The 25,717-nt window shown below is 49.0% G+C and overlaps 1 protein-coding gene across 2 annotated transcripts in view; it reads right to left on the bottom strand.

Moving 5' to 3' along the window:
• The window catches only part of AQP9 (aquaporin 9), a 386,487-nt gene that overhangs the window by 178,781 nt on the left and 181,989 nt on the right, over nucleotides 1-25,717 (bottom strand). For both annotated transcript variants that reach the window (XR_011279784.1, XM_069624351.1), the window contains exon 3: nucleotides 20,900-21,037. Coding sequence is in view for 1 of the 2 variants with exons in the window: in XM_069624351.1 (XP_069480452.1) it covers nucleotides 20,900-21,037 (138 nt within the window). In the remaining variant the exon portion in view is untranslated. The remainder of the gene's footprint in view (nucleotides 1-20,899; nucleotides 21,038-25,717) is intronic.

Below are 25,717 nucleotides of genomic sequence, written 5' to 3'. Positions count from 1 at the left end.
GAACTGCAAGACTTATCCTTGGCATCAAGCCCAGGGACTGCATCTCTCTGGCGCTGAAATCTCTTCACTGGCTCCCCATGACTGCAAGGATTAAAATCAAGACCCTCTGCATTGTCCACAAGGCTTTCTGGGGCCTGGGACCTACTTACCTTCAATGTTTCCTTCCTAAATACTGTCCATCTCGAGCCCTTCGCTCGTCTACCTCCAACCTTCTGCGAGTGAGCCGGTTCTCCAAGCAGAGATTTGGAGGGAGATCCTTTTACTCGGCAGGCACCTCCCTCTGGAACAACCTCTCTGCCACCCTCTGTCGCTGCTAACTTAGCCCTCTACTCTTCCTTCTCTCCCTCCTTCCCATCCAGCTTAATGATTGGCTGTCTGGTGTACCTCAGAGTCTCACAGGTCCCAGGCACCCCTGCCAATCCTATGCACTTGCCTCAGGGCCCTGCACCCCATCTTTCACTGCACTTGTGATAAATCCTTGAGAGCTTCTCTCACAGCACTTCACCAGTCTCTACCGACTCGGCGCACTTGGTCCCCTGCCCTCCCTTGCCCTGCCCGCACTTGCACGATCTGTATACAGCCCTGCCTGAAGATCGTTCTGTCTGTTCTCCCTTGTCTTCACCCCTTATTGTGCACTTAAAAAAATGCAGAATCGCTGTCAGGCTTATTTGCTGTATCTAAACTGTTAAATGTATCATATATTTATGTAATCTGCCTGTGCAGACCATTATTGTCTCAGAGATTCAAGGGCTCTGAGTGACTGTTGTTTTTCCCCATGTTCCCACCCTCCTTGAGCGCTTTGAAACACTTGCCTGTGTATAGGCGCTTTATAAATCAACATTACCATACCATACTATATGTTTGCCAAAGTATTGCTCCCTCTTTACTTTGGCAATGGTTGTTATTGGTCTTCAATATTGCCCCTTCTTTACTTTGCCAATGTAGGATTTGATCTTGCTGCAATATTGCTCCCTTTTTGTTTTGGCAGTAATGGTTGTAACCTTGTTTTCTTTAAAGTGAGTATATTTTACTTATTTACTTTATTTATTATTCTTCACTTATACAGGAAGCAAATACTGTTTCAAAGTGCACCGAGGGCAACATGGAGTTGACAGGGGATGACAGACAATGTAATTACAACAATGTTAAATAATGAATACAAAAATATAAGAAGAGACAATGGGGAGGGGAAAACATACCTACTACGCCTTGTTAGTGTTCAGAATGTGCAAGTGCAGAAGGGAAAAGGGTATGGGATAGGTGCTGTGGTGGTCATGCTATAAAGAAAGTTAAGTGCAACCTCCAGTGGTGGAGGGAACCAAGCAAGTGCAGAGGATAGACAACAGCTGGGATGATAAGATGTGGGAGGTCAGGGCCCCGAGTATACATAAGGGCCCTTCACACCAATCATGCTACTTTGCGACTAGCAGGGGGAGAGGGAGGGAAGGAAGAGGTAAAGAGGAAGGTCTTGAGGATTTTCCGGAACTTAAGGAGGTCCTTTTCAAGATGAAGAGGGAGGGGGAGGCTGTTCCAGAGTAGGGAGCTTGCTGAGGGAAGCAATTGGCCCCCTTCTCTCTGTTTGGCAAACCACTTTAAACACAGGGAGTTGGTTCCAGAGGAGCGCCAGTGTCCAGCGGGGGAATATTTTGTCAGAAATAGTTGCAGATTGAGTGGTCCCCGGCCCCAGACAGCCTTGTGGATGATGCATAGGGATTTGAATTTAATCAGTGCTGCGACCGGGAGCCTGTGAAGACTTTGTAGGGCAGGAGAGATGCGGTCCCTGGGCTAGAGGCCAAGGATAAGTCTTGCTGCCCTATTCTGGATTAGCTGGAGGGGTCTCAGAGTGGACAAAGGTTGATTAATGAGGAGGCTATTGCAATAGTCAAGCCTAGAGAGAACCAGAGCACGGGTAACATTGAGTCTCTGGGGAAGGTGAGGAAAGGTAGAATTATTTTCAGAATGAAAAGCTGAAAGTGGGACTTCTTGGCAATGTCCTGTGTATGAGGGAGGAAGGAGAGAGAGGAGTCGAAGATGACTCTGGGGTTTCTGGCTTCCGAGGAGGGAGCAGGGAAGAGCCCATGCAAGAAGGCCAGTGTGAAGGGAAGAAGTCGGGTGTTAGGAAAGATTTCTTAATTGTAGGTAATTTTCCTTCCATGTGGCAACCCCTAAACTTTTTGATGTTGTTTTCACCCTGATCTAGACTTTGCCAGAGAAGCGCAGCCTTCTGCTGCACTCGTCTGGGCTTTTGCTCCATTCTTACGGGGAAAATGACATGCCCTTAAGACAGTCAGTACAGGGAAATGTTGTTTTCCGTAGCTCTTTTATCATGTTGTAGCGTTCGCGCAACATGACACAAGAGGGCACTGTAAGCTAAGTTACTGCTCTCTTGGGTCGCTAGTCAGTCTACAGGCCCTAGACACTCTCTTTGGATTGTTAACGAACGGTGCAAGTGAATCACGGACGGGATTGGTGGCAGCGATCGTTTCTTTGTGTTTTGAGCTCCTTTTGGCGTTTTAAGCGCGTTTCTCACGCTTAGCCCAAAATGGTGGCCTGGCTTCCAAACTGGCCAGACCACGAGGCTCTTTGTCCTGCCCGCTGACCGTCTTGCCCCCTTCACCTTCCCCAGGTCGAGCCGACCCAGGGCCTTCCTTATTTGGGAACGTACTTTCCCGCGAAACACAGATGCTTTCGCGGGCTTCTACAGGCCTTGTGTGTGCCTCCAGGATGTGGGCTGGGATGTCTGGTCCCAATACACATCCTGGGTGCCAGAGAGTCTAGTGTGTTTTGAATGCCTGGGACCACAGTGGTCTGTGATAGGTCCACGTATGGTGTGAGTGTTTTGTGAGCAGATCTCCCATTGGGTCCTCTCCGTTTTGGCGCGAAGGGAACTCTGGATAAGAGGAGGCTAGAAACACCACTACCAGGTCGATCTCCTGAGTTCTCACGAACGACGGATACAGGAGCCAAGTATCCTGCAACTAAGAGGCTGAACCGAGGAATAGCTGGTGACCCACTGAAGGACTGCTCCTCTGCACTACTTTCGGTCTGTGAGACCATTCTGCCTCTGATTGAACAAGAAGGCCTGTACTGGTTCTTCAACCCTTTGGCATAGTGGGAACAACTATTCTCGGCATCTTCATCATCTCCTGCACGTAAGCCTTCGGAAGCGTCTCTGGGCCATCCAGTAGACTGACCAGCCTACACAGGAGTCTTGCTCTGTTATCGCCGTCAGGTTGTGTTGTATTCCGGGTCCTTAGCACTCTCACACGATTCGTACACTTGGCATTCCCAGGTCTGAAGTGAGAAGTGTACAGTGGGCTGAAATACACATGGCCGCTTCGTTGCCCTGCTGTGGTAACAATCTGTGCGGGTTAACTGCGTTTGGGACATCCTCAACTCTAACTTCTGCTGCCGCAGAATCTACACGACGCCGAGACGTCCCCTGCTCGTATCTGAACCTGCCAGCACTGAAACTGAAGCGGAGAAGCCTGGGTCTGCCTGCATCGGAGACCGGTGAGTAGCAATGCTAGGAACCGGTCGCCCTCCTGCAGTAGCCTGTAGCTTTTCCTCACTGTGTTAAACAGCACTCCCTTTTCGCACTCGCGCTCTGCTTCTGCCCACAAGTGGAGGCCACGCTTGAGTAGCAGAGATTTGTTCGCCCTCCTTTGTTCACCGCTCTGAACTGCCTGATTCCCGTGAAGAGACTCCCCTTGGCCCGTTGGCACCAGCGTGTGCAGGTACTTTTGAGCACAAGGCTCCACTCTTCGTAGGGCTCGGGCTTCCTTCTAGTTAGGTGGCCTCTGAAGGCGAACTGGGTCTAAACGATTACTCGCACTGCCTGTTTTCCTCCCCATCGAGGTGGTCTGCATATTTTGTGCTTCTAACTCTTTAGACCCTTCGGTAAATGTATATATACTGTATTTGATTGTGATGTGTTGGTTTACTTGAGTTTTATCGTGATTCTTTGCTATGGTCAATATTACAAAGGCCTTGTAATAAATGTGTCTATATTTTTAATATAACACCTGTTTGGAGTAATTTGTAAGTGTCCTTGCTTAGTGTGCTCATTGCAGGCTTTCAGTCACCCTCACCCCTCTTGAGACCTAGTCTTGACCGCCGCGATCGCTACCTTGATTGGTCTGGCTTGTCTAGAGGTTACCGTGTTCCAAGAAACTAGCTGGCCTTCTGAACCTCTGCCCCTCCAGGACAGAGTTCAGAAATCCATCTTAACAAATTGGTGTACAGCGGTGGGATACGACTGAGGGTATCCAGTGTAGCGCACGAGCGAAGGCATTTCAAGTTATTCCTACAAGGACACGTAGTGAATTGTCATAGTATAACTTTTAAAAGGCCATAGTCCTATCTAACTGTATGGAAACAAATACCTTGTTAACTTTAAATGCTTCGAAATCCGAAACATTGAAAAAGATTTGTGTGGAGAGAGGTGTCTGCTCTCAAGGCACCAAATTAGATATGATCCAAAGAATCGTGGCGTGGCAAGAAGCTCAGCTTGAGGACAGGTGCAGAAGGAGGTGGGGCTGCTCTCACTGGTAGAACTGACAGTTCTGCCGCTGCACTGGTCCACCGCGACCATGAGGACAGGGAGGATGAGATGTCTAATGTTTCCTCTGCCAGTGTCGATGGGGAGGCCATGCTTGAATTCAAGAAGCAAGAACTGCTGTTTAGGCAGAAGGAGCTTGATTTCAACATGGCCAAACTAAAAATCGAACAGGCAGAAAAACAGAAAGACAGGGATCACCAGTTGGAACTGGCCAAGCTTCAGGTTGCAAATGGATCCAAGGGTCCTGGACATGGGTGTGGGGCCTCCTCTCATCCAGGGTTTCCAAAAGATCTGCTCAGTGTGTATGAGGAAAAGAATGACATTATGTACTGGCTGAATACGTTTGAGTATGCATGTGAAGTTCAACAAGTTGACAATGCTGATAAGATTGCCTGGTTACTCAGCAGACTGCCCCATTCTGGCTGCAGTGGCATTATGGAAATGTCGAAGGCTGAGCGAGCAGATTTTGCAATGTTGAAGCAAACTCTCATTTTAAAGTTTGGAAAGACTCCTGCCCAATACTTAAAAAGATTCAGAGAGCATAAGAAAAAGGAAGGTGGTACTTGGGTATCTTATGTAACTGAATCCTTAAAAAAACTTGACTGGCTGGGTCGAAGGTTATAAGGTTTCTACCGTTGAAGGCATGATAAGTCTTGTCATGCTGGAACATATTTTTGCATCTTCTTCCCCGGAGCTTAAGCAGCATTTGGCAGATTCTAAGGAGATAGATCAAAAGAAGCTTGCCTTTGCAGCAGATTTATGGGTGTCACATCGAGTGTCCCATAAGGACAAAACTCATCCTGGTAAGCAGGAGGAAGGGAAAAGTCCAAAGATAAGGAGGGTGGAGAATCTGATAAATCTTCTTCTCAAAAGGGTCACAAAAAGATAATAAGGGTAAGACACAAGAGAACTCGCAGGGTAGTGGAGGTCAGCCTCCGAAACAGAACTCTGGTTACAATAAGCGTCCCTATGTAAACAGACCCAATGGATCTTGTTTTGCTTGTGGAGCAACTGACCACATGAAGGGGGATCCCCGGTGTAAGGTTAAACCTTTCGGGGTCCACTCCGCTAATCTGGCCTTCTCCTCCTATGAGGAAGAAGAGATTACAGGAGCATCCTTCTCCTCAGACTCCTTCCCCAGTGGGATAGAAGCTGAGGTAGTTTTAGTTTCCTTGGGTTCCTGGGAGCCTAAAGTCGCAGAGGCTTATGCTAGGATTCCAGATAATACCAAGCACTACTTTAAAGACAGTGTGCTGATCAATGGAGTAGATACTCCAGCTCTTAGGGATAGTGGGTGCGTCGAACGGTGTCCTGTCAATTGGTCGACTGCAATTTGGTCGACTGCAATTTGGTCGACACCATTTGGTCGAATGCCAAATGGTCCAAATTTTTTTTTTCTTATTTATATATTTTTTTTGTGGGTTTTCGTGTGGGGAAAGGAAAAAAAAAGAAAAAAAAGGGGGTTGGGGGGGACCCCCCCAAAAAAAACCAAAAAAGGGGTAAAAAAAAAAAAAAAAAATCGACCATTTGGCATTCGACCAAATGGTGTCGACCAATTGTCCTGTCGATCAAATGTTTTCGACCAATTGACTGGTAACCGCGTCGAACTGTAGTGGATTCTACCTTTGTAGACTCAGAGGAAGTTGCCAGAGCTACTCTGATGCCCACTAAGTTGGCTGACAGCCCACCTCGCATGTTTCCAGTAATACCTGTAAATCTTACTTTAAATGGTACAGCAGTCAGGATTCCAGTGAGCAAACAGAGAAACGTCCCAGCAAAGGTCTTGTTGGGCAACGATCTCAGAGCCTTAGGGCTCGTAGGAGACACTGCATACAGACACTGCACACAGTCTCAAACACAGGCCGCATTGGCCAAGACCAATGCGCTGCCCCAGCCAAAGGGGAAACCCAAGACTAAAGGAGTCAGAAAATCAAACCGAGGGAAAGAAAATATTCCCCCGAACTCACCTACCACTGCGGTGCAGGAAGTTGGTCAATCGCCCGGGCCTGACAAGGAGGCGGCAATACCTGAAGTATTTGACCCCAATGACCATCCTGAACTAAATGACTTGTTAGTATAAGGTGGTCCTGACAGGAAAGAATTCAGTAGAGGCCAATGTGAGTGCCCATCTCTGGAAGGCCTAAGGAGACAGGCCTGGTCCCAGCTTGAGGGTGAACCTCCTGCGAAGCATCTGATTTATTGGGAAGGTGGACTCCTGTATAGTGAGCCCACAGAGTCTACAGAAGGAGACCATAGGAGGTTGGTGGTTCCCCTTGCTGTAAGACCCTTCCTCCTGCAGCTGGCGCATGAAGTGCCCCTTGCTGGTCGCCTTGGTATTAAGAGGACCAAGCAAAGGTTATCCATGCACTTCTACTGGTCCAAGATAGGGGTGCAAGTAGAAAGTCACTGTAGGAGTTGTGCCTCCTGCCAGTTATCTGGTAAGAGTGGCTCAACAATCCAAGCTCCATTGGTACCACTCCCAGTTGTGGGAATACCTTTTGAAAGGGTAGGGATCGACATCGTTGGTCCCCTTGACCCGCAGACATCCTCAGGCAATAGGTTTATCTTGGTGCTAGTCGACTATGCTACCAGTTATCCTGAGGCCATCCCATTGAAAACTGTAACTGCCAAGTCAGTTGCAAAAGCGTTACTTGGCATCTTAACTAGGGTTGGCTTCTCTAAAGAAGTTGTGTCTGACAGAGGCAGCAACTTTATGTCAAAGTATATGCAGGCTATGTGGAAAGAATGTGGGGTGACCCACAAGTTCTCTTCTGCATATCACCACCAGACCAATGGTCTGGTGGAACGTTTCAATAGAACGTTAAAGAGCATGATTGGGGCTCTGGAAGAACCTCAGAGAAGAAAATGGGATCTTATTTTACCATGCTTACTGTTTGCCTACCGAGAGGTACCACAGGAGGGTGTTGGCTTCAGCCCCTTCGAACTTCTGTTTGGTCACCCTGTGCGGGGACCCTTAGCAATAATCAAGGAGGGATGGGAGATGCCCACTACCCCTATTACTACCAACGTAGTCGACTATGTGTTGGTGCTCAGAAAACGGATGGTACTTCTGATGGGTCTGGCTAGTCACAAGTTGAAGGCAGGACAAGCGCTGGTGAAACATTGGTACGACCAGAAAGCTTCCCTCATCAACTTTACACCTGGTCAGCAAGTTCTGATCATGAATCCCATAAGGCCTAGAGCTTTACAGGACAAATGGTGAGGCCCTTACACAGTGGTGGAGCCCCTAGGTGAGGTTAACTATTTAGTGGACCTTGGAAGGCCTGGACAGGCTCCAAAAGTGTTCCACGTAAATAGGCTGAAGGCTTTCGTCCCAAGAGTCGAAATCGCAGCACTGCTACTGGCTTCAGATGTTGAGGAAGAGGAATCTGAACCTCTCCCCGACCTGTTCCAAAGCGGTCCTTCGGATAGCTCCTTTGAGGGTGTCCGAGTGGCTCTCACCTGACTTCTGATCAGCAGGCTGAGGTGAAAAGTTTGCTGAGGCAATTTTCCCCCCTGTTTTCGCAGTCCCCTGGTTTGACACCTTGGTGCAAACATAACATAGACACAGGAGACAGCGTTCCTACCAAAAGTAGAGGATACAGGATGTCAACAAAGTACGGTCTTACATTAAGACAGAGGTCAACAAAATGTTAGATCTTGGGGAGATTGAACCCTCTAGTAGTCCTTGGTCCAGCCCTGTGGTTTTAGTTCCAAAAGCAGCCACTTCTGAATTGAGGTTCTACGTGGATTACAGGGCTCTGAATGCTGTCAGCAAGACAGATGCACACCCCTTGCCTCAAACAGATGAGCTGGTGGATACCTTGGGTGCCTCCAAGTACCTCAGCACGTTTGACCTCACTGCAGGCTATTGGCAAATAGCCTTAGCAGAACATGCCAAGGAGAAGACAGCGTTTTCCACTCCAGACGGTCTTTATCAATTCAGGGTAATGCCGTTCGGGTTGAAGAATGCACCTGCCATTTTCCAGAGGCTTGTGAATCATGTGTTGAATGGGTTGGATGAATTCTGTCTTGCATATCTGGATGATATAGCAGTTTTCAGCGCCACCTGGGAAGACCATGTGAAACACCTCGGGTTTGTGCTACAGGCTCTTCGGAAAGCACACTTGACCATAAAGGCTAGTAAATGCCAGATTGGACAAGGCTCAGTGGATTACCTTGGACATGAAGTAGGTGGAGGGAGGATACAGCCTCTACCCAGTAAAGTACAATCAGTACAAGACTGGCCTACCCCCACTACACAGACCCAAGTGAGAGCCTTCTTAGGACTCACAGGGTATTACCGCAACTTCATGGCTGTCACCATAGCTGCCCCTCTGACTGCCCTCACCACTCTGTAGAAACCCAAGAAGCTAACTTGGACCGACGAGTGTGAGAAGGCCTTCAAAGGTTTAAAAGACTCCTTGTGCCAGGCCCCTGTCCTCAGGGCACCTGATTATCAAAGACCTTTTATTGTGCAGACAGACGCCTCTGACACTGGGATAGGAGCTGTACTATCGCAAGTAGATGAGAAGATGAGAAGGGTAAGGAACACCCTATCGGTTTCATTAGTCGCCAGCTTAAGGACAGAGAGCTCAGATGGTCCACAGTGGAGAAAGAATGTTTCTCTTTTGTGTGGGCCCTACGGAAGCTGAGGCCCTACCTCTATGGGACCCACTTCACTGTGCAAACTGACCATAAGCCCAAGTGGCTGATGACCATGAAGGGAGAGAATCCAAAGTTGCTTAGGTGGTCCATAAGTCTACAAGGCTTTGACTTCACTATTGAGCATAGACCAGATGTCCAACATAGCAATGCTGATGGGTTGTCCAGAATGTTTAACCGACCTGAACAAGAGACTCGTCCAGGGGTGGATTAGTTCCCCCTGTCCATAGTCTGGGAGGGGCGAGTGTTAGGAAAGATTTCTTAATTGTAGGTAATTTTCCTTCCATGTGGCAACCCCTAAACTTTTTGCTGTTGTTTTCACCCTGATCTAGACTTTGCCAGAGAAGCGCAGCCTTCTGCCGCACTACTCTGGGCTTTCGCTCCATTCTTACGGGGAACTGACATGCCCTTAAGACAGTCAGTACCGGGAAATGTTGTTTTCCGTAGCTCTTTTATCATGTTGCAGCTTTCGCGCAACATGACACAAGAGGGCACTGTAAGCTAAGTTACTGCTCTCTTGGGTCTCTAGTCACTCTACAGGCCCTAGACACTCTCTTTGGATTGTTAACGAACGGTGCAAGTGAATCACGGACGGGACTGGTGGCAGCGATCGTTTCTTTGTGTTTTGAGCTTCTTTTGGCTGTTTAAGCGCGTTTCTCTCGCTTAGCCCAAAATGGTGGCCTGGCTTCCAAAATGGCCAGACCACGATGCTCTTTGTCCTGCCCGCTGACCGTCTTGCCCCCTTCACCTTCCCCAGGTCGAGCCGACGCGGGGCCTTCATTATTTGGGCATGTACTTTTCCGCGAAACACAGATGCTTTCGCGGGCTTCTACAGGCCTTGTGTGTGCCTCCAGGATGTGGGCTGGGATGTCTGGTCCCAATACACATCCTGGGTGCCAGAGAGTCTAGTGTGTCTTGAATGCCTGGGACCACAGTGGTCCGTGATAGGTCCACGTATGGTGTGAGTGTTTTGTGAGCAGATCTCCCATTGGATCCTCTCCGTTTTGGCACGAAGGGAACTCTGGATAAGAGGAGGCTAGAAACACCACTACCAGGTCGATCTCCTGAGTTCTCACGAACGACGGATACAGGAGCCAAGTATCCTGCAACTAAGAGGCTGAACCGAGGAATCGCTGGTTACCCGCTGAAGGACTGCTCCTCTGCACTGCTGTCGCTCTGTGAGACCATTCTGCCTCTGATCGAACGAGAAGGCCTGTACTGGTTCTTAGACCCTTTGGAATAGTGGAAACAACTATTCTCGGCATCTTCATCATCTCCTGCACTTAAGCCTTCGGAAGCGTCTCTGGGCCATCCAGTGGACTGACCAGCCTACACAGGAGTCTTGCTCTGTTACCGCCATCAGGTTGTGTTGTATTCCGAGTCCTTAGCACTCTCACACGATTCGTACACTTGGCATTCCCAGGTCTGAAGTGAGAAGTGTACATTCGGCTGAAATACACACGGCCGCTTCGTTGCCCTGTTGTGGTAACAATCTGTGCGGGTTCACTGCGTTTGCGACATCCTCAACTCTAACTTCTGCTGCCACGGAATCTACATGACGCCGAGACGTCCACTGCTCGTATCTGAACCTGCCAGCACTGAAACTGAAGCGGAGAAGCCTGGGTGTGCCTGCATCGGGGACCTGTGAGTAGCAACGCTAGGAACCGGTCGCCCTCCTGCAGTAGCCTGTAGCTTTTCCTCGCTGTGTTAAACAGCACGCCTTTTTCGCACTCGCGCTCTGCTTCTGCCCACAAGTGGAGGCCGCGCTTGAGTAGCAGAGATTTGTTTGTCCTCCTTTGTTCACCGCTCTGAACTGCCTGATTCCCTTGAAGAGACTCCCCTTGGCCCGTTGGCACCAGCGTGTGCATGTACTTTTGAGCTCAAGGCTCCACTCTTCGTAGGGCTCGGACTTCCTTCTAGTTAGGTGGCCTCTGAAGGCGAACTGGGTCTAAACGATTACTTGCACTGCCTGTTTTCCTCCCCATCTAGGTGGTCTGCATATTTCGTGCTTCTAACTCTTTAGACCCTTCGGTAAATATATATATATACTGTATTTGATTGTGATGTGTTGGTTTACTTGAGTTTTATCGTGATTCTTTGCTATGGCCAATATTACAAAGGCCTTGTAATAAATGTTTCTATATTTTTAATATAACACCTGTTTGGAGTAATTTGTAAGTGTCCTTGCTTTGTGTGCTCATTGCGGGCTTTCAGTCACCCTCACCCCTCTTGAGACCTAGTCTTGACCGTCGCGATCGCTACCTTGATTGGTCTGGCTCGTCCAGAGGTTACCCTGTTCCAAGAAAGTAGGCTGGCCTTCTGAACCTCTGCTCCTCCAGGACAGAGTTCAGAAATCCATCTTAACATCGGGTTTGGGGAAGAAGTCGGGTGCCGATGTCCCAATAGGAAGGATCTCTGTTTTGCTGGCATTGAGGCAGAGATCATTAGAAATACACGAAGCCTGGATGGCTGAGAGGAAGTCAAGGATGATAGAGGGTGCAAGGGTGTCTGCAGGAAGTTTGAAAAAGAATTTTGTGTCATCCGCATAGCACTGGAAGTTGGGGGAAAAGGAGGAAATGAGGTGTGCCAGCAGAGTAAGGTAGATGTTAAAGAGCCAAGGCGAAGGAATGGAGCCCTGGGGGATGCCACAGTTGAAGAAGGAAGTAGGGGAGGGGAAGGTGCCCAGTATGACTTTGGAAGAGCGGTCAGTTAGAAAGGAGGCCAGCCAGTCCAGTGCCCGCTCTGAGATACCAATGGTGTCATGGAGTCTTTTCATGAAGTTAGAGTGGTTCCCTGTGTCAAATGCAGACGAGAGATCAAAGAGGGATTGAGGGCAGCAGGGGAGTTGAAATCAAGAGAAGCAAGCAGTTCTTAACAGGTGTTAAGAAGAGCTGTTTCCGTGCCTCTGCATGCTAGGAATCCTGATTGATGGTCGTGAAGACCGCAGAGAAAGTTCAGTGTGAACGTTAACTTAGGATGTTCCAACGTCTCAAACAGTTTCCACAGGAAAGGGTTGATGGAGTTGGGGCGATAGTTGGCTGGGCAGAAAGGGTCTGCTGACAGTTCTTTAGGAGGGAGCACACAAGGGAGTGCTTGAGAGAGTATGGAATAGAACCAGTAGTAAAGGAGTGGTTACAAAGATCAGCAAGAGCAGAGGTGAGAGAGGAAATGCTATCCTGGATGGTTCTGGATGAGCAAGGGGGAACCTGTTTGGAAGAGACCTTCATGGAGGTGACACTTTGGTGACTTCTTCTGGAGAGACAAAGGCGAAGGAGAAAAAGGAGGAAGGTGAGTGGTCAGGGGAGGCAAGGGTGAGGGATGGTTTGGAGGAGTGCTTGACAAGGTTGTTCAGTATATCCTGGGTTTTGGAGTTGAAGTGAGTGGCGAGTGCACTGCAAAGGGCTTGGGAAGGAGAAGGGACAGAGGATACTGCTGATGGGTTGGCAAGTTCCCTGCAGATTTTGGAGAGTTCAGCCATGTTGTTGGACGTACCAGATACTTGTGCATGAATGTGGGCCCTTTTTTTTAAGCACAGATAGAGAGCGTGTAAGGCCTTTGGAGCAGGTAGCAGGCTAGTTTGTCAGAGGGTTCACATGAGGTTTGCCACTTCCGTTCTGCAGCCCTGCGCTTACGTTTCAGGTCTGCAAGTTCGGAGTCGTACCAGGTGTTACACTTGGAGGCAGGTTTCAGGTGGATCCTCATGACTGGGGAAAGAATGTCAAGAGTGTTGGTTATGGAAAGATACAGGTTGCTGGGAGCAGAGTCAGCGGTAGAGTCTGAGTTGGGTGGGCAAGGGGGAATGAAGGTGGACATTAAGGCAGCAGCAGACACTCGTTTCATCGGATGGATGTTTGTGAACGAGGTTGGCAGGGCTTTTGGAGGAGATGTCACAGGGCCATAGGGACCCAGGTTGGAGGAGAGAAGAGAGTGGTCGGATGATGGCATCCAGGGTGTGTCTGACGGAGTGGATTGGACCAGAAGGAAGAATAGAGAGAGATAGAGAGGTGCTGATGTCAATGAAGAGGGTGGATACTGTGCATGGGGAGTCTAATTGGATGTTAAAGTCACCCAGGAGTAACAGGTTGGAGGTGGTTGAGATTATGGAGGAACAGAAATCAGCCCACTCAGAGAGAATCCGAGAGGAAGCGCCTGGAGGCCGGTAAATGGTAGCAATGGTCAGGGTGGAGGAGGGAGAGATGACCAATTTGCAACCTAGGCTCTCAAAGGACAAATAGAGCTGAGTGGGTAGGATGGAAGAAGGAATCCACTCAGGGAAGATTGAGGCAACCTCACTGCCAGCCTGGTGCGGTCAAGGCTTGGAGGCGATCTTAAAGCCATCGGGTAAGAGAGATATCAAAGGAAGTGACCGAGCTGGCATTGAACCAAGTCTCAGTGAGTGCGAGTATGTCAAGGTTGGTGTCTTCAAGAAGAAGGCAGGTGTTAGCAGAGTGTTTGTTGGCTGAGCATGCGTTGAGTGTCACCAGGTGGAGATGATTGCTTCCTTTGAACGTTTTTTGAGCTGGAGTACAGGGGCATGGTACTTCAGTCAGAGGTGGCGGAGCAAGGGGAGAAGTAGGGGGAGAGGTAGGAGAAGGAAGGAATTTAATGAGAGATGGCAGGAGCCGGTCAAAGAGAAGGAGGTTGGCCTGACTGCCTTGAACCAGGATGGTGCCCGTGAAGTAGACATTAATGCAGCATCGAGATGAAAAGAAGCCCACCAAGAACACTTCCCACTTGGTGCTGTCGTCGAGGATGCACTGACATAGGTGTCTGCAATTGGGAGGCCAGGGTTTGCAGCAAGGATGTCTTTTTTATGCTTTTTCCATCCAGATTCTGTCAGGGAGGGTGGATAGGTGATAGTGTAGCAGTTGGGGTAGATTGGAACATGGAGAGTGCCATCTCATAGCAAGAGGAAAGATGTGAGACGCAGAGTGATAAAGAGGGGAGGGGGTGCTGCAGGGCACAGTTCTGACTTTAACACACAGGCGGCCAAGTGGAGGTTAAGAATAACAGAGACAAAGCAATGCAGGATGTGAGCACACTTAAAATTGATTTTTAAAGCAACAGTCACAAATGCAGTATGTAAGCATACCTAAATTGGATATTGAAAGCAATAGTCACAAATGCAGGATGTAAGCACACCTAAACTCGATTTTAAGAGCAACAGTCACATTTGTAGGATGTAAGCACACCTAAATTCGATATTGAAAGCAACTGTTACAAACGCAGGATGTAAGCACACCTAGGGCCTCATTACGAGAATGGAGGTAGCCATGGAGCTATTAGCTCCATGGCTGCCTTTAGCTCCATGGCTGCCTCTGTTCCTGGCTCCATTACCGGGTTCCTGTAATGGGGACTTACCGGGTTACTCCAACATAGGAGGACCCGGTAATTCCTCCTTGCAGGAACCCATCCCCATTCCCATTTGAGCCCCCATAGGGCTCAATGGGAATAGTGAGGGAGGTAAAATGCGATCCGGGTCCTGCGATGGGAAGCTTGTAATCGGCGCTCCCGGAATGAAGGGGGCTGGTGCTGTACCGGCCCCCTTCATTCCGGGACCGCCAACCTTATAATGAGGTCCCTAAACTCGATTTTAAGAGCAACTGTCACAAATGCAGGATGTAAGCACATCTAAACTCGATTTTAAGAGCAACAGTGACAAATGCAGGATGTGAGCCAACCTAAATTTGACATTGAAAGAAGCAATCACAAATGCAGGATGTAAGCAGACATAGGGGGTAATTACGAGTTTGGAGGCAGCCATGGCGCTATTAGCGCAGCCCTGGCGCTACTAGCGCCATGGCTGCCTCCAAACTTCTGTCCGGGTCCGGGTTCTCAGAATGGGGATTTACCGGGTCATTCCAATCTTGGAGGACCCGGTAAGTCCCCATTCTGAAAACCATTCCCCATTCCCACCGAGCCCCCATAGGGCTCAATGGGAATGGGGAAGGATCTAATAACGGGCCCGTAAGTTACGGGCCCATTATTAGCTCCCTGGTCCCTTAGCGGCTCCCGCTCAGGATGGCTGGTTTTACCAGCCGGCCTTAGTGGGACCCACTAAGGGACCTGGGAATGCAGCGGTAGAGGGTTAACAGCACCAGTATCCTTAGCGGTGCCATTAACCTCCTACCACCATACTCGTAATGACCCCCATAAACTCGATATCGAAAGCAACAGCAACAAAAGCAGGATGTGAGCACACCTAGGTGCGATTATTTTAAGACACAGGTGTTGCAGCACTGCAGTACATAGTGGATGGAAAAAGGACAAGAGAGCTGATGAGGCGAAGACAATTAAAATAACTTTTGACCAGGAAGTACAGGGGGAGAAGTGCCAGCTGAGATATATCAATCAGAAAGTCAGGAATGGTACAGGTACAGAGTCAAGGATAGTTAAGGCAAGCACATGGAGCAATCACCAGCACTCACGTTACGGCAGAAGGAAGCAGGCCATAGTCCAAGGGCGAGTGTGGGAAGTGCCCAGCAGCATGACACATTCTTCTCCTGTAACAGAATAGGGAGCAAGCCAAGCCCAGCAAGGCACAGACAGGGCCTTAGATGATGGCCTTCGTTGTAGTGGCAGTACCCACTCCCGGTGCTCGTAGTTGGTTGAAATTGGCTGGAGGCAGCCTATTGGGGGGGATCTTCTCTCTCTATTTTCCATATCATCCATTTCCAGGGCCAGCTCCAGGGCCTCCTTTAGCTCGATGTCAGTCATTCTTGCGTTTAACTTCATTTCGACCAAGTCCACATTCATCTGGTTATGTTCCAGGTTTTCTACCTTTCCTTCAATACTTTCAACCCTTCCTCTGATTTCTGAGATGGATGTTTGGATGTCTGTTCGTAGCGCCCTAATATCTGCCATAATCCTAGCAATGTCCTCTCTCGTGACTATGTTATTCATCGTGAGGGTGCCCTTATCCATAGGGACTCCTCTGGGGATTGCTTCCTCTGGTATTGCTGGAGTCTGTCTACGTTTTTGATCATGGGTGGCCCCGGAATCTCTACTTCCCCTCTCACTTTAGGCACCCCTGCGGAGCCTCCCTGGTCGGTCCGATTTGCTTTCCAAGATTCTTGCTTTAACGGCTCCTTCGTCGCTTTGACCACTTCAGCGGCTACGGCTGCATGGGACCACGAAAGCCGGGATACTATGGCACAATTCTTACAGACGGGTCATGAACCACCGCAGTTCCAGTCACTGAAGTGGGTCTCTTTACCTGCTAGTGAGCAGGGGTCTGCACAACCTTCTAGTGCCGCTGCCAGGAGGCTTTTTTTACTTTGCACACTGTTTTTGGCACTAGAGGGGGAGCCCATTACATCACTGAAGCGCGCAGAGCATGGGTTCTATCTTTGTCCTGAATCAGTCCCTGTTCCGTAAGATCACTGAGTATTATATCTTGAAGAGGGCTGCCCGTGTGGCAGGTCTAGCAGATGCCGGGGATGGAGGGTGTCTCTTAGCCTCTGTCGTGCATTCACTTTTCCCTCCTCCCAGCTAGGGGTCCCCCCAGATTCCCTGGGACTTGCTGGCACCTTTATCAGCACTCTGGCTTCGTCTGCCGCATCCACTAGTCCACGCGGGGGTGGGGGGGCTGGGCCTGGTGGGCGCTCTCGCTACTTACTGGGAGGTTCTGTCCCCCTCTTGGCTAGTGTTCTTGTAACGCTGTGTCACTAGGGGAATCACCGGGGCATCTCTCACCTCTCACTTCTGTCTTGGTCACCTTTCCTTTCTTTCTCCGTCTCTGGAGCACCTGCAGTTCCTCCACCACCACGGCGCCGGGGCGCAAGTGCCCGGCTACAGGTCCCTCCTTGCAGGGCTATAGTCCCAGAGAGCGGGTCTACTCCTCCCAGCTTCAAGCGTCTCAGCTGGCAATGGAGCAGGGGCAGTCTCACTGCATCCCTTCTTCTTCCCATATACTTAGTCTTCTAATTAGAGTGTCCTTTGAGAGCCCCCCTGGGTGAAGTTCTGATACGTGGGTGACAGGACTCGTACAGGCTGTCTTCTGTGGTAGCTCGTATCAGGAGAGCGCAGCCGGATCACTGGTACACTTTCTCCCCCAAAACCAACCGCTCTGTGTTGGCTCCTTACTCTGCGGGACACCTCCGAAATTATCGGGTCTGAATCCCGCTCCTCTTCCAGGGATCCTGGACCTGGTTGCTGCAGTTCTCGGCTCCAGCGGGACACTTGCAGGGCAGCACGCCCTGGGTAGCCTGCTGGGTTGCGCTTGACCCGCGCCTCGCCACGACCCAAAGGGCCAAGGCAAAACTCATCCCTGGCCCTGCCGTGTCTCCGGTCTTTCCGCTCTTCACCTCTGGTCCTCTGGCTGTCAGCCTTATTATTCCACAATCCTTCGAGAGCCAAGGAGTCTTCAGGGTCAGAAGCTGGCTTTCACTGGGGAGTCTTCTTAAGTCGCTGCAGCAAAGTTTGTTTGGCGGCTTTCAACAATGGGCTGCCATATTCCGCTTCGTGCGGGGGCAGGGGAGATTCATCCGTTTTTCGTTTGGATGTTTCAGCAGCAACGTTGACACTTTGTCATGAAATTCTGTTGTATCTTCCCTCGCCTTGCCGCCGAGCTAATCTCTTAATCCTCTCTTTTATCCCCACTATGGGAGGAGCTGGGCTTTAGGTGGCCATTGCCTTCTGCGCCCCCTAGCGTTTTCCAGAGATTTCTTTTTTAAAGATGACAAGATGAAAGGGCAAGTGCCCGGGAAATTTAGAGCTTGGGCTCACCTTTAAGGAATCTGCTCAAAGGGGGAGGAGGCAGTGGGGGCTGGAGAGAGCATGATGGACCAGCTTCTTCTTCTCCTGCAGAAAAATGAGGGAGAGACTCCTGGTTCACATAGAAAGCCTCTGTTTAAAGTTCAGGACAGCCAGCTGCATGTCAAGGCACTCTGGAAAGATAGGGCGGGGTCTGGTCACTCCACTCTCAAGGATGGCCTCCTGCTCTCCACCATAGGGGCCAGTCAGCTCTTAGGCCTTCCTAGAAAGAGACAGCTCCACCCAGATGCACTCTTAGCAATCTCCTCTGGTGTTTCCTTGCAGCTGTCAGAGGTTAAGTTTCATCAGCACTCTTTAATGGTACATTTCAACAGCTCTGTAACCTACTTTCAATAGTTCGGCATTCAAAGCTATTGCTCACGGTCTGCATTTGACTATGGACCATTCCGGGGTTTCCTAATACAGGCAAACTCACTGGTGTCTCCACATGCATCCGCTCGAACCTCTGTATCTGCTTCTTCTGTTACCTTCTGAACTCCTGCCAGTCTCGGTCGCATTTGCGCGGCCCGCGCTGCTTGGGAAAGGAGTCTGCCATGAACCTTCTGCACTCTGGTGCTCGCCAGCCACCGGAACCAGGCATACAATGAAGAGAGTCTGTCTCTCTTACGGGACAGCTTGCCACTTTACTGCTTCCCACTGCGTAACCCCTGCAGTTCAGAGTTTTCACTATGAAGACCCTCTCATGACCTAACTCTGCTTCCACAACAGAGGCGGTTTGGGTGTCTCCAGCTCTATGCTGCTGCAACTGCAGCTCCACCTAATAGTTCTAATGGCCTGCACATAAGGGGGTCTTAAATACGAAAATGTCCCGCTCAGGTGTGGCTCATTAGGATCATTTAACTGCAGACTGCAGTTTTGTGCCTCCAAACCCCTCTTCCTCGTCCCTGTACTTATGGCATTGTGGGGCTCGAAGTCCCCAATGTTCTGCTTTCTTTTTATATCAAAGGTCTCAATTTTACAGAAGGCCATTAACACTCTAAGGTCTCTAGGGAAGTTATTAAGGGGGTTCTCCCAATTTTTCCTGCCCACATTAGAAGGGTCCCCGCCCAAGGTTCTTGGGATAATCTGCTCTGATTCATCACAGCAGCCACAAGGGATTCATGTTGGAGAGAGACTCCATGCTCCTAACAGGCCTAACACTGGTGGGAGTAAGGAATGCCTCTCAAGGCCCCGATTCAGTCTGTACAACATTGGTAGAATTGACATTTATTTCCAGCAACACCCCCTGATTAGTTCCAAAGTTTTCAATCTCACATGTCAGAGCTTAATTTGTAAGCAAGTAAGTGTCTGGGCCCAAATATTTTCTAGCACGCTTGTAACACTGCGGGCGGGCAATTCCCCACCATTGCTGCCACCACCCACAACTGCTTCTCATAGTGTCAGCACATTTGGGGTTAAACTACAGCAGGCGCCAGCTCATTGGGGTTGATGGATACACTGGGTATCATTACTTCATAATCAATCTGAGTCTTAAGACAATAAGTGTTGGGACTCAGAAATAAGTGCCTGGGCTGAGTCCTGGCAAACACCCCCACACGTTAAGCACTGAACTCCAGGGGCTCATCATACATCTGCTGGCACCGGCAGAGAAAGAATGAGTCCAATAAAAAGAGTCAGATAAATATAAAGGTGTTTTTTCGAATTCCACATTCATTTTCGATTTTGTAGTACAAAAGTCTGTGATTTTCCGGTTTGTGTTTTAGAGAGTTCCTATAAGTAGAACCTGCATTGGCTTTCTTCGTACCAGGGGTGGAAACCACCACCGGATTCTCATTCAAATCGTGGGAACACTATGCGGCCAAAGCAGGAAGCTCAACAATTAAATTGATGGAGTTAGGGGGCGAGGGACTCACTGCGTAGGTTGTAATGAGACATCGCCGTTTCTCTTTTATACCTGCGTGCAAAATGGCCTGTTAGTCTACCTGCGGTAATGAACAGCGACTTAGAAACAGGCAAAGGTTGAAGAAACAAACAGCAAACCTCCCTCCTTTTCCGAAACAGAAACCTTTTGTTCCTAATAGTCAATTTAGTAACTGTAAACTGACACTGGGAATAATCTGGGTGCTTCTTTTCCCAAAAATGTTGAGACAATCCTCCAGCTATCCGCACCATTCTTCTGACAACCCCATGGCCCTAGTGTCACTTTCAAATTAAATTTCCTTCCCTCTGTTAAAATTACAACTAAAATTCTGTTCTGTTGGGATCTGACTAAAATGCGTTGAAAAGAAAATTGTTCCACCTTTTATCCTCTAGATAACATACCACATTAAATAATAATTCATGCTATCGCTCTGAAAAAATAGAATAATAGAAATACACTTCTGTTGGTAAAGATTATAGTTAAAAGTTACTTTTAGAAAATCACCCTACCCAATTCCCTGTAACAAGCTGAAAGCAACTACAGCCGCCCGTCCCCTCTATTAGCAAGATTTCGAGAGACTGATAAAAAGGCTGCTTAAGCAAAGCGGTTTCATCGCCAGGTGATTCAGTCTCTCCGAACTCTATTAAAAAACGTTGGACAATTTTGGCTACCTCGACTACCATGAGAATTCAAGATGCCTGAGGGTTCTTAGAATTAGTTTGTCAGGCCATAATCCTGTATCAAAAACATATTTTAAAAAGTGCCCAGATATTGCAAAATATACTTCATTTGGTAGAGCGGATGCCTGTTCAATACGCAAGCACCCATTTTCATACACTTCTAAACGTAATCATAAAATAGACATACATCTGCCTGGTAGGATCCATGAGTTTGAGATTGGTATATCTGTTTTCTATTCATAGCACAATACTTACATTACATTTACTTAAATGTTTCCTTCTTAGTAGTTTTGTCAAATGGAAATACTTTTGTACATTGCCCACAGATGCATTTTAGAACAGGGTTCCTCTACTCACCATAATATATTCCAAAAATGGCTGCTGCCCCAGCCATGGCTCCCAGCATCTGTGCACAGACATAAAAAGGGAATTTACACCACCTCATCTTTCCAGTTGCACACATGGCCAAAGAAATGGCAGGATTTACATGGCCCCCTGAAATATAAATGATGAAAATATATGTATAACTGAAAAAATAACAGCATAAATTATTGCTAGTGCTATTGAATATCTTTTTTTTTTGGTTTCATCTTTTTATTGATATGAAAACAATATAACAGCCGGACATATCAATGGCACAATGGCATATCAAAGGCACAATGGCATATTAACATGGCATCCTGAGTGTACGCCATTCTGTTAGTCATTTTTGGGTTAACAGACCATCATATATCCAGTATTCCATGATATGCAGTCCATCTTTAGCCACTAGGCATGGAGTATATGTTAACATGCATCATTTGGCACAAAGTGTGCAACAGTAAGCAGCATGTGATGAATCCTGTGGGGCCATCACTAAAACCCTGCCTAAGTATCCTCCCATGTTATGTTATGTTGATTTTACTGCACACCGCTACCACCCAGGGGCAGTCTACAGGCGCTCGCATGGCTTTGAAAGAGACGGGGGTGGGGAGGATAGTGGGGATAGGGTGAGGGGATAGGTTCAGAACCAGTAGGAAATGGAGTCTGCGAGTGTTGTTTTGCATGTGGTAGTTTGTGCCAGAGGTCTTGTGCATTGTGACCGTATTTGTGTAGTGTTTTGTGTTGGTACTAGTGTGTTGTGTGGGTTATTGTGGTTATGGTGATGCTCACCGTTTAGATAGTGTCCTTAAGGTATTCAGAGTCACGGGTGGCCGTGTCTATAGGATCATCCGGTATCTTTTTGGGTAGTAGCGTTGTTGAGTTTTATTGTAATATTGTAATTATTACGTATTTAATCAACTTTGATTAGTTCTCGAGTGCCAACAATATACAGATAATTCAGTCTGACAGCGGTTCCTACCTTGTCTTCGTCGAGAACGATGCAAGGGTGGATGGCACCATTCCCGGACGAGAAAGAGGATTCACCTGGAACTCCCTGCGCGGAAGGCTATCCCCCGAAGAGAACCCCAGGGAAACCCTCAAGGGGGAAAAACCCTGTGCTGTGCTGCTAGGGAGCGTTGATAAACGCCTTCCTTCTCACGAAACCAGCCAGGTGTTCTTGCTTTCAGGAGAAGGAGTAGCTGCGTGTTCTATTTCGCCCAACTGCACAATAGGTTAAAGAACAATTGTTAGCTACACACTGTCAAGAAGAAGGATAACTGATGCTACAAAGAGTCTCCTCACCCCTTACCAAATATGCAATATGAACTGGAATCTCAATGACGGAGGTAGAGGAGGAAATTCCCTAAGCCTGCGAATGCTAAGATACAAAGCAGAGGTTGTAAAATAGATTGATAACAGAAGGCTCTATACTGTCGAGAAAAATGAGAAAGAAAGCCTATCCACCTGCACTGGGAAGAAGCCGCGCCTCCTTGTATGAAAGAGAAGGAGTGTGAATCGAGTCCGGAAAAGGATTCTGGGGATGGTAGTCTCGGAGCTGGTAAATGCGATTCCTGTGACAATTGCTGTTTCCTAGAGGGCGAGGAAGAAAACAGGAATCGGATACTGTCTCTCCCACAGTGGAGGTAGATAAGACTAACAAGTATGCCCCTAAAGGCGTGCCTTCCGGTATGTAGAAAACCGGAGCTGAAAACAGAAGCTGATGGAATAGAACTGAGGGCGAATCGCACACGTCCACCGAAGCAAGTCCCAATAACGGATCCACACAGGGTCTGTTTATGGTGCTTGGGGTCCGAGCACCATTGTTCGGAGTGTGAGGACTGCATGTCCATGACGGCGAAAGCCCTGAAGGAGCGAAAGGGGAAGCTCGAGAGAGGTAAGTCAGACAAATCCTCCTCGAAGTTTTCGTCGGCTGAGTCGAGGCATTCGTCTCCTCGCCGTCGAAAACACTCCCATTCTAGATCTCTAAGCAGCTCCCACCATTCGTCGAGATCTAGACACTCAAAAAAGAGACGTTGAAGGTCCCATTCCTCGTCGTCTTCGGTGTCCCCAGAAAGAGTTTCCTGTCCCACCAAACACAGTTCTCAAGCTGAGTGGGAGGAATTCAGAAAGTAAATGTTAAGCGTCTTCGAGAACGCGGCCTCGACCCCCTCGAAGACAGCTGAGGGTGATACCCCGGGTGAAAAACCCAAAAAATCAAAACGCGCGAGTTGCAGCACCCGGCGAAACATTCCACCCGAGAGCGCCATGAGCCATCGGGTAAGAAGGCACCGTCTTTGACGCCGTCGTCGAAGGTTCCCTCAACGCCGTCGTCGAAGATTCCTTTGACGCACGGGTCGGCGCCATCGACGCCGTTGTCGAAGGGTTCCTCGACGCATCGGTCGATCGACTCGACGCCATCGTCGACGCCGATGAAAGAGAGGACCAAGGCTCCACAGCCAACGGTGTTTTCAAGGGCCTCCGGCACGACACCGAGACCGTCGTCGATGCCCTCGAGTAGGATCCCGATCCTCTCGAGTTCTTCGAGACCCCTTCCAGTTTTTTCGACGCCATTTTCGGCGCCTCCGAAGCCGGTTACATCGGCGTCGACGACTTCGACATTTTCTCGTCCAATAACGACAAGTTTGGCTCCTTCGGCCCTAGAGATGGGCTTTACTCCATTTCAGAGATCAGAATACCCGGGTCTTTCTTCAATTTATGAAGAAAGGGAAGACTCTGACCAAGAAACATTTGGTTTACAGAGATCCACACTGCCTGCTGCAGAGGATTTCACCTCTGAAGAAAGAAGGCTGAAGGAACTACAGGACTCACTTCATGGGGGCAGTGAACTTGACACTTCCCCAGAAGTGGAATTTGTAAAGCCAGACCCAGGGGAACATGCCGAAACACCATATAGAACCCTGATGGCAAGAATAATTGAGTTTATGGGTTGGTCTGCACTTTCACCTGTTTTCCAACAGGATGATCAGACGGATATATTGGACAAAGGCCCACAGGTGGACCCGGTGGTCCCCTTCCATGCAGCCCTACAAAGAAAAATTGCATCCAATTGGGAAACTCCCGAAGTTATCCCAGCAGTCAATAAAAGACTGTCGACAAAGTATAGGGTAGCGGCTGCTGACCCTGAATACCTGTCAAAACACCCGACCCCAGAGAGCCTGGTGGTTCAAGCGGCAACTTCATCCAGCAGTAGGACTGCTTACCCTTCTGTCCCACAGGATAGCGATGACAAGAGGTACGACTCTATGGCAAAGAAAGTCTTCTCTGCCTGTAGTATGGCGTTGAAGTCCATCAACGCCACCTGTACGCTCGCCAGGTTCAGTCACAAATTATGGGAGTGTGCTTCATCTGCAGCTGACTGCATGCCCGATGGAGAGGAGAAGGAAGCCTTCCTTAACATCATTCAAGATGGCAAAGATGCCATGTGCGAATCACCCTTTCTACACATCCCTCAGAGTCATCCACCGGGGAACAGCTCCCTAAAAGTTCCAGATCCGCTCCTCTTGCAGGAAATTATGGACCTGCTAGAGAAAGGTGCCATAGAACCGGTACCTGTAGCGGACAGGAACAAGGGCTGGTACTCCCCCTACTTTCTCATACCAAAGAAGGACGGAGGACTGAGACCCATCCTGGACTTACGAGAATTGAACAAGTTCCTCAGGAAGGGCAAGTTCAAGATGGTAACTCTCTCTCAGATCCTTCAGGCCCTCCAGGTCCAGGACTGGCTGGTATCCCTGGACCTTCAGGACGCTTATTTCCATGTGCCAATCCATCTCAAGCACAAGAAATACCTGAGGTTCGCAATTGGCAACTCTCATTATCAATTTCGAGTTCTGCCATTTGGGCTGACCTCCGCCCGAGGGTCTTCACCAAACTGATGTCGGTAGTGGCGGAAAGTCTAAGGAGGGAAGGGATCCACGTTTATCCCTACCTGGACGATTGGCTGATCAGGGCCGTATCTTCGGATCAGGCCCAAACCCAGCTAGATTATGTCTGCCTCTTCCTTCACAGACTGGGCTTCTCCCTCAATTTAAAGAAGTCACAGATGATACCATCTCAGAGACTCCAGTTCATTGGAGCGGTCCTGGACACTTCCCTGGGAACAGCCTCGCCACCAGAGGTGAGGGCTCAAGATATTCTACAGATGGTCACCAAGTTTCAAAATGTCCAGCGTCTCCCAGCCTTTGACTTTTTGAGGTTGCTAGGCCTCATGGCATCCTGCATCTTCCTGGTGCCAGAGGCTCGCCTGAGAATGAGATCTCTTCAGTGGGCACTGAGAAGTCAGTGGTCACAATACTCAGGGAGAATGTCAGACCTCCTCCGGATTCCGGACAAGGTAGCCCACGACCTTCAATGGTGGGCCTATTCAGAGAACATCTTGAAAGGAGAACTGTTTTGGCAACCATGGCCGGAGATAACAGTAGTCACAGACGCCTCGCTCACAGGATGGGGAGCCCATGCCAACGACTTGACCATCAGCGGTCGTTGGTCTCCATCGGAGTCCAGACTACATATCAACCTATTAGAGCTGAGAGCGATCAGACTAGCACTGAAAGCTTTCCTGCCATCAGTACAGGGGAGAAATGTCCTGATAATGACGGATAACACGGTGGCCATGCACTACCTCAACAAAAGAGGAGGTGTAGGATCACTGCCACTGTGCAGAGAGGCAATGCAGCTCTGGTTTTGGGCAATTCGGGAAGGAATCTCTCTTTTGGCAGTCCACCTAGCCGGAGAGAAGAATTTGACAGCGGACGCCCTGAGCAGGCAGAGCACAGTCTCCCACGAGTGGGA

The sequence above is a fragment of the Ambystoma mexicanum genome, chromosome 11 (genome assembly GCF_040938575.1).
Source record: "Ambystoma mexicanum isolate Mex_15411 chromosome 11, UKY_AmexF1_1, whole genome shotgun sequence".
Classification (NCBI taxonomy): Eukaryota; Metazoa; Chordata; class Amphibia; order Caudata; family Ambystomatidae; genus Ambystoma; species Ambystoma mexicanum.
Note: the sequence above shows the minus strand (reverse complement) of the source record. Positions and strands in the feature narration are given on the sequence as shown.